The sequence below is a fragment of the Suricata suricatta genome, chromosome 8 (genome assembly GCF_006229205.1).
Source record: "Suricata suricatta isolate VVHF042 chromosome 8, meerkat_22Aug2017_6uvM2_HiC, whole genome shotgun sequence".
NCBI classification, from domain to species: Eukaryota; Metazoa; Chordata; class Mammalia; order Carnivora; family Herpestidae; genus Suricata; species Suricata suricatta.
In genome coordinates, this window is record NC_043707.1 from 85642533 (window position 1) to 85657010 (window position 14478).

Here is a 14478-nt window from a genome sequence, read left to right on the forward strand (position 1 = left end):
TTTTTTTTTTTTTAAGTTTCACTTTTCACAAGTAATTTGGAAAGTAGTGAGTATGGGAGGTTTTTCATGGTGTTAAAATCTGACCTTGTCTTAGACCTAGTCTGTATACCTCTGGACATATACTTTAATGGACTCAGAAAGTAAGTCTACAAGGTGAACATTTAACATTCTAACTTTAGACGAGAAAGGAACTTTATATGGCTTTTTAATGATGAAGGTGAATGACTGTGACAGCCTCAACTATTGTAAATGTAGACCCCAAAATAGAACTTGTCTTAAGGGAACTACAACTTCAATTTATGAAATATACTTTTCTTTAAAATTCTGAAAAATCTTGGCTCTAGCTGACACTAAGAAATTGGTTTCTAGGAAGGCCATATCTCAAATAAAAATTGCATACTATTACCATTACAATTCAGAACACATTGGTTAAATATTATAGAATATAGTATTTTATGCTCTCCTATACTTAAGATAATTCAAAAAGTGTTTCTGGAGGAAAAACTGACTTATAAGGGGCAAACACAGCTATAGATTCCATAGCTTTTAAAGTTTTTGTTTGTTTTTGCCAAAAATGTGGCAAAATTATTTTTTTGCATGGGTTGGACCAAGTTAATAGAAAGCTGTGTTGTGGCTCATCGAAACAGAAACAGTATTATGCATACACAATAGACTACATTTAACCCCTGTGATTAGTAGAAAACGTGCTGTATCAAGGATAAAAGTATTATGCCAATAGTTTTCCTCTCCATGAATCAGAAGTGTGATCACAAAATATTTTAAGACTGATTGCTGAGTATCAAATCTTCAGCTTTGAACAATTTGCTACCTTAACAACTGAGGAATCTATATGTATCAAGATAAGAGATGTATCCCACGGTCACTAGAAACTGAAGGAGAGTGGGGAGGGTAAGAGGAAGACAAAGGGGCATTAGCAGCTGAATGATGCTTCTGTGTACGAATGAACTTAAGTCAACTAAACAATGAACTTGAAAATCCATAAAAGATCAACAGAAATAATTGTTTCAAAGCCTAGAAAACTTGAGCTTCAAAAGAGAGATATAGGGGCGCCTGGGTGGCTCAGTCGGTTAATAGGCCAACTTCAGGTCATGATCTCACGGTTTGTAGGTTTGAGCCCCACGTCCGGCTCTGTGCTGACAGCTAGCTCAGAGCCTGGAGCCTGTCTTCAGATTTTGTGTCTTTCTTTCTCTCTCTGCACCTCCCCTGCTCATGCTGTCTGTCTGTCTGTCTCTCTCAAAAATAAAGAAAAAAAACTCAAAGACAGAGATATACATATGCTGCAACTGACCAAAGTTCTCTAAAAACTTCACAAAAATCGTATGATAGATGTTTAAAGGAACACCAAAATCCTTTTCACAAGTTTTTAAATAAACATTAAAAAGGAAATCACTTGGCTTCATTTGTAAAAAAAATTACTAAAAATTCATTGGAGCAACACAGATACTGGTAAAACTCATAGAAATTGACTATGTGATTACAAATATCCTGGTGGCACTATAATGGAGATAATCCTAGTGGGAGAACTACACATTGTTTGTTCTTTAGACTTGCATCTTTCTTTGAGTTCATTTTAAGGGTTTGTTTAGTGGTCACAATTAAAAAAAAAATATATATATATTATATATACTAAGTATACATAAGTACCCATATAGATGGTACATAAATATATACATATATATATTCTAAACATATATGTTTAGTAGCCAAATAACATATATAGGTAAATAATACATATAGCTATTTATATCATATCCATATATATATTCATATATAGTTTTTAGTATTTTGCTCTTCTGACTTGCTAAAAGCAACCAAAAAGTAACCTATTTATTCTTCTTTATTTGAGATTCCTGTAAGAAATGACAAATTAACTACTAGAATATTTTTATGATTTGATACTGATCATCATGCACTATTCTTTTTTGAATATATGGGTTAAAATTATATTTGGCTTTAATTACTTTATAATTATAATTTTTCTTTTACTAATCACTCCAGCATTCCAATTATTAGCTAATAATGAAACATCTCTGGGTTGTCTGTCCATTGTGACTGAAAGTACGTTTGCGTCCTGCTCATTTTTTGGTGAAATTCTTGAGCTTAAAAAAACTTTCTGACATTTGATTTTCGTATTTTTTTCTTAAATACAAATGATTACACTCCTTCACACACTGTCTTTTCACATTTTTTCCTCCTTGGAAAAAATAAAAACACATTTTTATTTCTTTTATTTTATGAATTCTTTAAAGTCTATATTTAATAAACCAACTCAACTGCTACTGAATATTTGAACTGCTGAGCTTCCTACAGTTTGCTGATTCTGTCAGAGTCCTTCGTGGGTTCTCTTTTCAGCTTCCTATATAGCATAAAATACTAGAAACGATTAAAAACAGGAGTAGGTGATTGTAGGTGGCTGTGGATTCTTCTTTGAAGCAATTCCTAAAATAATATTGGTAATCAGCTTTCTGATTATCATTGCAGACTTCCTCAAAGCCCCTTCAGGGGGCATAATTTTTCACACTATTTGTCCATTTCAAAATAATGAACTGAAAAATGAAGAATTCAGTGAAAACATTTTCTGTCATTTATGCTAAAATAAGGTTTCTGTAGTGAAAAATTATTTTGTAAGCTATATTCAGTCAAACTAAGATTCTTTTAGACTTAGTTTGGCTTTGTTTAATGACTATCACATTGTTGTATAGTTAGACCATTGCTCAGAGATGGCAGTGAGCTCAGGACGTACAAAGGCCAGTGGTAAATATGCAGAAGGCAAACAGTTGTAAATTCCTGACACACTGACTGATGTCATGGCCAAGGCTGTGAATTGGCAGTATAGTGTGGAGTGACAAGGAAGGTTTTTAAATTTTTTTCATTTTTAGTCTCTATATTCCTATGTTATTTGAAATTTTTTATGGCAATGTTTTCATTTGTTATCTATGTAACTTTTTAAAAAGTGAAATTTAAAGAAATAGGGCATTACAGTTGTATACATTTGAGACCAAGAATGTATTACAGTTTTGTTTTATTTTATTTTATTTTATCTTATGTTATTTTATTTTTAGGGGGGAGAGCACATGCAGGGGAGGGGCAGAGAGAGGAGGACAGAGGATCCAAAGCAGGCTCTGCATTTGACAGGCTATCTACAAGCCCAGTGTGGAGCTTGAACTCACAAATCACAAGATCATGACCTAAGCTGAAGTCAAACACTCAACTGATTGAGCCACATGGGGGACCCAAGAATGTATTACAGTTTTACAGGATGATGATTAATGTCACCCAGAGTAAAAGCAGTGAGACTTCCATGTGGCTGATGAATGGAGGGGAAGCCATTCACACTCAGCAGAAGACACCTCAGTAAAAGCGGTTCTTGACCACTATCCTTTTATAGTTCAGAGATGGAGTCTTTCAGATTCTATCCCAGCTGGGGTGTCATACAAAACCAAACATATTGTGGGGGTCTTTCTTGCAGTAAAGGAAAAAATAAATCTTTCCAGGTCTAAATATCCCACTAAATTAGTCATTCAGAATCAAGGTAGAAACATTTTTTTCCAAGGAGGAAATAGAATGAACTTATGATTTTTTTTCAAAGAGACTTCAGTATACCTTAATAAACAAAGAGACAAACAAAACTATTGATATGATTCTTATTTAATCACTTTAATGTTTAGTCCAACACTAAAAGAGGTTGCTTCCTATTTCCTGTTCATTAATGTCTTTGGGGGATGAATGATAGTACCTTGTTATGGGAATGTGATTTGTAGATGGTGAGAGGGTTTGATCAATTAAGTTTTAAATATAAGAAGTAGTTTTCTACTCCATTATACTTAAGAAAGTAGAATTAGTTCCTAAGACTATATATAGCTACATTAATTATATTGTAAAGATGACAGGCAATTAAATCCGTATTTGTAACTTGGTACCTTATATAGTAATCCTAAACTGTATTATTACTTACTGCTTAATCTAACTGGATTTACTACAATAGATACATATTCTAAAATATGTATTTTAACTATATAAATGTATATATTTTAGCTAATTTTTTATTTTCAAAACAAAACACTAAATTCTGAACTACTAGTCTAATTTTCTGGCATAGTTCTAGAACTTTCAGGTTAATTTGTCTGAGCCTTTTGTGGAAAGGCTATACTCATCTGTCTTTGGCTTTCCCCAAATTTATTAAAAGGATATTAGGGAGAATTTAAGTCAGAATTTATAGAACTTATGAATCAACTCTTTGAGGGACACCTGGGTGGTTCAGTTGGCTCAGGTCATAACCTCACATTTCGTGTGAGTTTGGGCTCTGCATTGGGCTCTGTTGCTGACAGCTCAGAGTCTGGAGCCCACTTTAGATTCTGTGATTCCCTCTCTCTCTGCTGCTCTCCCGCTCATGCTGCTTCTCTCTCTTTCTCTCTCTCAAAATAAAGAAACATTAAAATTAAAAAAAATAATAAAGAAGAATCATCCCTTTGAGTTTACATGATTGCTGCACATGTGTGCTCAAAAGATAACACAATGTTGGGCTTGAGCCTACTTAGGATTTTCTCTCTCTCCTTCTGCCCCTCTCCCCCACTCGTGCTCTCTCTCTAAAAAAATAAGTAAAATAAAATAAATAGTACTTTTTAATTGCCTCATATTTTTCACATCTATGCTCCAGTAATACTTTTTTGTGAAGAACCAAATCTGTGTTGAGTTTTGTTATATTCTTTCATAAGTTGAAGTCCATGTCTTTTCTATATTATAATGTTTAGAATTTGCAGTATCTAATTAACTAAAGCATAATGCCATGCCTTTTTAAAAAGTTTCACATAAGTGGAATATCTGTAGAAATCCTACTGATAAAAGATTTTGTGAAGACTATGTTCCTATCCATATTTCTGAACCCATTTTGAACATAAAAGACAAAGAACAGAATATGCAAGCACTAAATTTTTTTATTTTTTAAAAATCTCACTGTTAGTATCCTCAAAGAAAGTGGCATTCTAAACCTCAAATTACAATTTGACTAAGATGCAGCTGAAATAATGTTATCTTGTAAAATAATTATGCTTGTCATTTATTTTTAAAAACTTAGTTTTATATCTAAAAAGAGATGCTTTTATTTTATTTTATTTATTTTATCTTATTTTATATTATATTATATAGAGAGAGTGTGAATGGGGGAGAAAGACAGAGAAAAAGAGAGAAACCCAGCCAGGCTCCGTGTTCAGCATGGAGCTTGACACGAGGCTCAATCCCATGACCCTGGGATCATGATCTGAACCAAAATGGAGTTGGAAGCTTAACTTATTGAGCCACTCAGATGCCCCCCCAAAACAGTGTTTCAATACCTTCCTAAATTTAGTCCAAAATGCAAGATGTAGACAATATCTCTATCCCTTTCTGCTGGGTATTATTTTCACATAATTCATAGATTTTTTAAATTACTGTGCATTACATAATCACTTGAAGTAGAACTAAGGAAGGGACAGCTATAAATTAATTATAAAATTAATTTAGAAGTATGTAAAGTAAATTGGAGCACCTGAGCAGCTCAGTCAGTTAAGCATCTGACTTGATTTCAGCTCAGGTTATGATCTTGCTGTTCAGTGAATTTGAGACCTTCTTCAGGATTTTCTCTTCCCCTCTCTCTTTTCCCTGCTTCCCACTTGCATGCACACTCTCTGTCTCTCAAAATAAATAAATAAACTTTAAAAAAAGAAACATAAAATAAAGGAAACATATGCAGTTTGTTTTTTAAAAATTTTAATGTCTATTTTTGAGTGAGAGAGAGAGAAAGAGAGAGAGGGAGAGTGAGCAAGGAAGGGAGGGGCAGAGAAAGAGGGAAACACAGAATCCAAAGCAGACTTCAGGCTCCAAACTGTCAGCATAGAGCCTGATGAGGGGCCCGAACTCATAAACCGCGAGATCATGACCTGAGCTGAAGTTGGATGCTTAACCAACTGAGCCACTCAGGTGCTTCTTTACATGCAGTTTAATATTTATGTAGTACATATAAATTACATGCTATGTGGAGTTCTAGACAAATGTGTGTGTTACTCTTGATTTTTATATCCATGAAGAATACATGACAAGAAATAGACATATGGCATGTACCTTTATCATAGGCCAAGGACATATCTTTTGTTGATGAGTTACCCAATGCCATGAAGCTGAGCAAACCTGGAAAATTATTCTTGTGCATTTTCTAACTTGCCACTGCCAAGTTTGTCACTGAGTATTATTATCCTTCATTAAAAGTACCAAGTAAATGCTTTGATTCTGCTCATATAATACATCTTTTTAAAATATTTATCATATAAATACTTTTATTTGATGCAATATTCATCTCCACACAAAGAAAAAAATCCCATTGTCTGGGCTGACAACTTGAAAACTGAAGTCTGCTTCAGATTCTGTCTGTCTCTCTCTCTCTCTCTCTCTCTCTCTGCCCTCCCCTGCTTACTCTCTGTCTCTCAAAAAGTGAAGGTGCTTGGGTCCTGTTGCAGGCTGTTTTGGCATCTGGAGTCAATCTCTTACCAGTGATGTAGGGTAGAATATAATAACTTATTCTGAAATACCAGAACATTTATTTAGGGTTTATTGGCAATTATACTTTACATTTGCCATGACTAAAATATTTTTCCTGGGCTTTGGACTTTACCTGTACTGTAGGAAAATCAAGGCATTTAAAATGTTTTAAATTTTAATTTCTGTGTCTACATGCAGATTGCCCAAATCCGTGGAAATATGGGTGGGCTCTTTGGCATCTATTAATAGTGAGTATTTTGATAAAATAGTGGACAATAAGTGATTCTTTGATCCCAATGCCCAAGGATGTGTATTTCCTGATATCAAGTATTTTGAGGATATCCATAATACAGCTTTCATTTTGATACGATGACCAGATAATTGTTCATGGGACTGTTCAGTACCCTATTTATAGAATATATAGAAAAGGGGACCATGAGTTTTCTTTGGTATCTTTAAACTTTAGGAGCTTAGTTCTTCCTCCTTAAATAAGGCAAGGAGGCTCAATCTGTTAAGCGGCTGACTTCGGCTCAGATCATGATCTCGCGGTTCGTGAATTTGAGCCCTGCGTCAGGCTCTGGGCTGACAACTTGAAGCCTGAAGTCTGCTTCAGATTCTGTCTCTCTCTCTCTCTCTCTCTCTGCCCTCCCCTGCTTACTCTCTGTCTCTCAAAAATAAATACATGTTAAAAACTTAATAAAAAATAAGGCAAGGAGGGATAGCAGTCTCTGAATGATGAACTGTCTAATGTTTCATTAAAAATTCACTGATCTACAGAGTCTTGGGCTGACTTATGAGGTCACTACGACAATACAGTGTCGTCATCCATTAATCCAGTCTCTTCTTTCTAACAACATCCAGTGGAATGCGTATTGGTCAATGATCTGACTTTTGCAATCATGAATGATTATCGCACGTCCATTTAAAAGTAGGCAAAGATTATTGTGGTTTGTTTCACTGGCAGAATCACCACTCTAATGATACCTGTGTCCAAAAGTTATATAATTGCTTAGCAATCCACTGTGCACAGTCTGCTTCTAATTATCTAGGTTCAATAGAGAATCCATGCTGACTTCCATGGACTTGCTGAAGCAGGTGTCCAGATTACCACTAATTAAAGGACTTTGTAATACTTTCAATATTAGAATATCATATTAGTCTCAACTCTACAGGGTACACATTCGTCATGTGGCTCTTCTGCTAAGTGGCATTTGCAGATAGTGGCATGCATCATAGTGCTTAGTAAGAGAAAAGGATTTGGAGTCAGATCAATCTGTGTTCAAATCTTGTCTGCCACATATCACCTAAATGACCTTGGACAAGTTAATTAACCCCTCTGGGCCTCGGCAAAATGACGGATAATAATGCTCAACTAACACACGTTGTTATGAAGATCAGATAAGTACTTGTATATAAAGAGCCTAATAGAGTGACCAGCACACTGTAGATACTCAATTAAAAGCTATTATTCTTATTCCTTTTCTTATTATCATCAGATTTGTTAGATCAAAATCTTTCATCTCTCTGCAGCAAATGACTATCCTGACAGCAAAGTTTCTCTGTGATAAGAGACCAGATCATGGCTTCCATCCACTTTACTGGGAGGACAGAGGCAAGTATTCTATAGGGCCATTTTCATCTGGTTTTCTCTTTCCAAGTATGTAAAAGCAGTTTTCACCTGGCAGTGAACCCAAAATAATGAACTCCATGATAAGTGAATTGGTCTGTTCAGTTATTAAACCTTGTTCTGACAATGACATGAGTGGCAGGACTGACTGTGCTCCATCTATTTAGCCCCAGGAGACTCTATTTGATTAGGACTACCTTGTGGTCTTTGAGAGGAGTTACGTTTGTAAGACCAGGTGCCGTCTGAAGCTCTCAACGTCCAGTACAAAACAGTCCCCGTATCTGGCTTAATCCTGAATTCCCCCTGAAGCCTCAGTTAGCTTTTGGAATGTCATAAGTATTTTCTGCATAAACTCATGCAACCCCAGATTTTAAATGGGAACTTCTGCCAGACTGAACAACACAGCTCACTCTAGCCCTATTCTCATACTTTCAGAGTTTTGGGATGACTACTTCATCCTTCATGCTTTCCCTACCTGGCTATATACAGGCAATCAGTTTGGATCCTATCTCACAATGGGCCTTGACATTGGACTGAAACAGTGGTTCCCATCAATCATGATGAAGGGCACGGAACAAATCTATTGGCTACTTTATACAGAAAGTTCTCAATGCCTTGAAGACATCCAGGCATCTTGGTTATTTAGAAGTTTGAGTGGCATTACAAAACAGTCATACATACAGTAAGTAAAATAATACAGTGTGCTTTGGAGAATATTTCTAATCCATGAGTTGATTATTGAAAGCGAATATGTATTGTATTAAAGTTTAATAAGCTTTTGCTTAACTTTGACTAGCACTCCTTACAAAGCATCCACCCTGACTCAGGTAGTGTCTGTTGAATTTAAATATCTATTAATTTGGTTCTCCTCACCCTCAGCTGTAAATTAGCCAACTCATGGAACAACAATCTCTTTTTCGGCAGTGAAGAGAGAAGTATTTTTTAAGTTCATTCTCATTTTCTTACAGTGCCATTCTGGGGCTATTTTAGGCACTGGGTTCTACTCTACATTTTATGCAACCACCATAAGAATGGGACATGGGGCTAAAGAAATACAACTGAATTTCCAAGAGATTAATCCCTTTCCTTGTGAATGAATTAAATTCATGTAATAATCATCAGAGCCAATGTCTTAGATCCCCTGGATACTTCTAACTAAATATCCACCATAAGATTGGCGTGACATCAATAGCGGTCAATAAATTAAGAGCAGTCTTGAGAGTCTTCCGCAGATTTGGAAGTTTTAATTACTCCCATCAAGTTTGCAATATTAGAGATTCACTTTTCAGACTGTGAAGTGTGTTAGAGAGTAATCAGGTGAAGAAAAGTGCTTTTGGGGGGAAATCTTTCAGTGGACACAGATTTATATCTGTTGCTTTTAACCAAAAGAACAAATTATAGCATCAGAGAAATAGTTCAATGTCATGAGAGACATCAACATGTTATAAATGTGAAATTAAATTAATAGTTATACAGTGTTCATATTTGTCATAGTGGAAGAATTACAGGAATAATTTTAAAGTCTCACATTTACTTCATCCTTCAGTTGAAAATAACGGTAGAAAAGCAACAGCATTCAGACCTTTGACTATTTAGCAATCTGTTCATCCTTAATTTAAAAATGTGTATTACCCCGTATCTTCCAAAAATATAATAAAAAGATGTACATGTTGGTGAGAAAGGAGAGAAAAACATATCTTTCAGATTTTGACTATCTTAAGAATGATAAGGTTATTAACTTCTTTTTGGAAGAATTTAGGGAGAAGATGTGAAACCAGAGACAAAGAGAAGGGTCAAGATGAATAGAATATAATGTTTTGAGTCCTTATAAATATCACCATATGTTTCTGATAATTATGAACTTTCATATTTTTTTGCCTTAAGGTATATTGATAATTTATCAAAATTAAATAAACACTTGGTTCTGCTGAACTATATTTTAATTCTTCTATATCAATGGTTATCCTCAACATCATTTCAGACTTGAAAGGCAGTGACTCCTGCACTGACATTTCTAACTGGCATTCCCCTAATTATACAGGGCTGCCTCATACACATTTCTTATATATGAATAGCTGCTCCAACCAGTTGACCAAAGGAACTCCTATCTATAGGAGACTTTTTATAGTCCCTTCCATCTTAATGTGTAGAGTGTGAATAATTTTACCTTATAGTTTACCTCTTCCTCTCTTCTTCGTTTCCAAAAAGGAAACAAAGAAGAGCACAAACAATGTTAGAAAACAAGAAGATGGAAGAAGTAGAAGAAAATAAGGTATAAAAGGCTCTGTTTCAGGCTATAGAAATCTCCAGAGCAGGGGCATCTATGGTTTTTCAAAAGCAGGTTTTATGATCAGAAATTGATGTATTGGTTATTTTTTTTATAATAGTGATAAGTGGAAAGGATATGTCCCAGGTTGTGACTCAGAGGTAAATCGAGACCGTGTGGAGGTTTTACTTGTATTTAATTTCTTTCTGTTTTCATCATCCCAAAGTTTTGTGGCACTTAATGCAATTAAATTTGATGAGGTCAAAAGCAAATAGTTCCAATTATCATCAAATTATAATTACTGATTGATTCAAAGTTGAGAGCATTACACTCTGATACCAACAGGGTAGCTCAGGGTAACTGTTCTAAAATAAAAAAGTCAGGTGGTCCAGGTCCACAACGGGATCATACAGGCCAGATAAGAGTTTGGACAGCATGTTCATGGAGCATGCACGTGGTGGTGAACTTTTACTCATGGTTTGACAAACAAGGTTAAGCGTGAGAGGAGGCCCTGATTTTTCTGCCATGGCTAATTTTAATTTTCCAATAGAATATTTGTTTTCTGTGATCTTTCAGTCTATACTTCTATTACTGAAATACTTTATGACCATGATAACTTACAGAGATTTCAGTCAGCTTGCTCTGGCAATGAAGCATTATTTAATCATTCTGCTACTATGCGAAAACATTTTCCCAAATAAGTGATCTACAAGTAAATGTTTGGAAACAACTTATTATAAATTGCCTGTGTGGTTTTCTTTGAAGATGTATACAAGTGTAAGCAAAACAAAATGCAAAAAAAGAAACAACTTTCCTTTCAAAGAGAATGCTTAATTTTTTCCCTATTCTTAGGATTTGTCAAGCACTGCAGTGAATTATTTCCCTTGTGCTGAAAAAGTGTGTAATTGGCTTCATAATTAGCTAGTTAATTAAAGCCCAGTAGGTTTTTTTCTGAATTTTTTTTTCTGTAGTAAAAGACAGTGTTTTCCTAATTAAAACTGTCAATAAGAAATTCACTTCTTACCTTGTCAGAAGGTTTAAATGGATTTCCTTGTCCGCTAATTCCACCACTGATACTAAATCCAAGGCCAGGATTCTTTTCTATTCTCACACAAAACTATGTAAAAAAAAAAAGATATAACAAAGTGATCAAATATATGGCAAAGCTAAATATCTTCAAATAACTGCATCCCAGTAGTTCACTTATGTTGTCAGGATTAGTCTATATAACTTAGTACACAAAAGACAAACTATTTCGTGCTCCTATAGGAATAAGTTATGATGGAACCTAGCTTAAAATTACCCAGGCAAGCAGATATTAGTAATAATTTATTCATTAGTAAGAATACTATGTGAAGGATAACATTTTGACAGTTTTTAAAAATTAAGATTTATAACAATAACAGATTGTGCATTATTTCAATTACTTACTTTAAATGCACATATATTCCGATCAATTTAGAATGGACTGTATGAATAAGTGAAAGAAAATTTGCAAGTGTACATTTGGGGAAAACATGATTATTTAATTAAATTGCCACTGCTTTCTAGGAGACTAGTTCAATTCATTTCCTTGGTAGATGGTTCTATTGTTTAGAAATAGCATGATTTTTGTTTTGAGAAAAGGGAGAATTTTGAACATCGCCTGAGTGAGTGTGGAACAGAGGAAGAATGAAACACTCAGTAATAAATGTTTTGGGGTTTGGTACCAGCTCCTGAAGGGGCAGTTAGAACCATTGGAAGACAGAGAACACTGAAAAAGAAAGAAGTCAAGAATATGGAGAAACTGTGACAGGCAATATCAATGTCTTTAGGAATGTGAGGGCTAATATTTTAGTATTCTGTGCTTTATTATCTTCCCAAACCCTAAATGAAAGTGTGTTGAACACCAGAGCCTTGTGCTTTGAGACCCGTGGGGAAATGATAGCACCACATCATGCCAAGGCTATAGTAAGATGATAGCTATTGTAAGAACGAATGAAAAATGTAGATCAAGAATCCAGCAGAAGAGAAATCGTTGCCATGAACGACCTAGAGGAAGGATAGCAGACCTAGGAATTCTTGATGATCCTGAGCTGGGATATGTATGAAGACCATGGTGAAAATGCTGATTTTTTATGAAAAGTGGGATGGGTGACCCTAGGTGACTGAAAGACTTGGGACCCCAGAGGCAGCATACACTTTTGTTACACAAAAAAGAAAGAAAAACCACACTTTTATTATAACTTTTAAGCATAGAACAAGTGCTGGAACTAGGTGAACCAAGTGCTACTAGAGATTAGCAGGCAAAAGATTAATAAGGAATTAAGAAAAGAACTAAAGAAATACAATAGCATATATATTGTATTCATATAAATATATACTAGGAATGTTCCTAAAGATGATTGGAAATGTTTGTTTTCTTAAATAGCTTAATATTTTCCATAGCAATCTTGCTTAGTTAGCCTGTTAATTTGCTTATGGACAAACACAAATGCCCAAATGCTTTCTATATTTTTATTTTCAAGGTGTCTTTAATCTCTACTTAGATAATTCAAGGCAAACTTGAGTACTGTGCCTGGCTGGCTTAATTAGCATATATTATGAGTCACAGGGAACTGGATTAATTAGGTTTAGCTGTTTAATGAGACTGCCCTTAATTTACTGTCATATTTCATAATAATAAATATAATGTTAAACTATTACAGAGTTCACTTGCAACACAAGAGCGAAAAACTATCCACTAATGTGATTTTTATGGTAGAGTCTTTAATGAATAGTTTCTAAATTATGGGTAACTGCAATTACCATAAGTGCTTTCCCATATTTTTATTTTAAAGATATGTTTAATTACAACTTTTCCTCTAATTGAGCTAGATTTGTTAAAACTAGTTATCATAGGGTATTAGCAACTACAGCTTATAATAGTTTTGTATTTATATGGCTCACCATCTGTGGGTATGGATATTGATGTAGCTTGAAGGAATATTTTTGCTTTATTCAATATACCAGTTTACCTTGTAATCCCTTTTTGCTATCAGTGGTGAATTAGAAAATAGGAAGAAAGGAACTAATGTAATTTAAACATTTTACCTTTGTGTTTTACCATGTATCTGTGCATTGTCAAGTAAATTATTTGAAATTTGGTTTATATCTTTCTAATGTGAAAATTTTATATTGCACGATGAAATATGTGGAAGGTATATATACTTCTGGCTTTCCCCAGGCCACTATAAAACCTGAAAGGAAACATATGCAACACATTTTATTTAGAAAGTAAATTTCTGAGAGTACTTTCCAGTCATTCTCTTTCAATGTACTGACTATATCTATTTTATATTATTGTCAATCTGGAAGGCACTAAACATCTAAGGGAAACAAACTTCATATGTGCCAAGTATATGAAGAACTGCCTCAATATATTTTTTAATAATAGAAATAATAAAGATGACACTGTGGTTTTATAAATGTGACAAACATCCATAAATTCTGATCTGAAGCTAGACTGCCCTTGGGCATGCTATGGTATGGGCTAATAGGTTGTGTTGTGACCGGTGTGTCCCATAAAGCATGTCAGCGAGAGTATCATCTCACATATAAGGAGTTCCACCTGCCTAGTAACAAGGTCATAAAATGTAAGAGGAGAGGATACCTCACAGCCAAGAAGCAGTCTGAAACTAAAGAGGATTATCAAAGCGAAAATGCAGTTTTCTAGCAAAAGGCTAATAAATAGCTTATTTAATGAAATTAGCATTTTAAGATATTGATATCAATGAATGAAATCACTGGCTAGAAAATATAAACAACAGCCTGGAAGTCAAGGGTGTATTTGCTTCTATTAGAGGCTGGTTCCATCACTTGATGTTTCTGGTCTGTGTCAATCTTGCTCTAATTAAAATATCGGGTCTTATTTAAAGAGGTCTATGATATAGAACTCCCTTATGACCCAGCAATAGCACTGCTTGGGATTTACCCAAGGGATACAGAAGTGCTGATGCATAGGAGCACATGTACCCCAATGTTCATAGCAGCAATGTCAACAATAGCCAAAACATGGAAAGAGCCTAAATGTCCA

General features: G+C 34.7%; 1 protein-coding gene across 1 annotated transcript in view; it reads right to left on the minus strand.

Annotated features, from left to right (window-relative positions):
* The window catches only part of LRRC7 (leucine rich repeat containing 7), a 542709-nt gene that overhangs the window by 23058 nt on the left and 505173 nt on the right, over positions 1–14478 (minus strand). The window contains exon 25 of the mRNA XM_029949178.1: positions 11449–11541. Within this exon, the coding sequence (XP_029805038.1) occupies positions 11449–11541 (93 nt within the window). The remainder of the gene's footprint in view (positions 1–11448; positions 11542–14478) is intronic.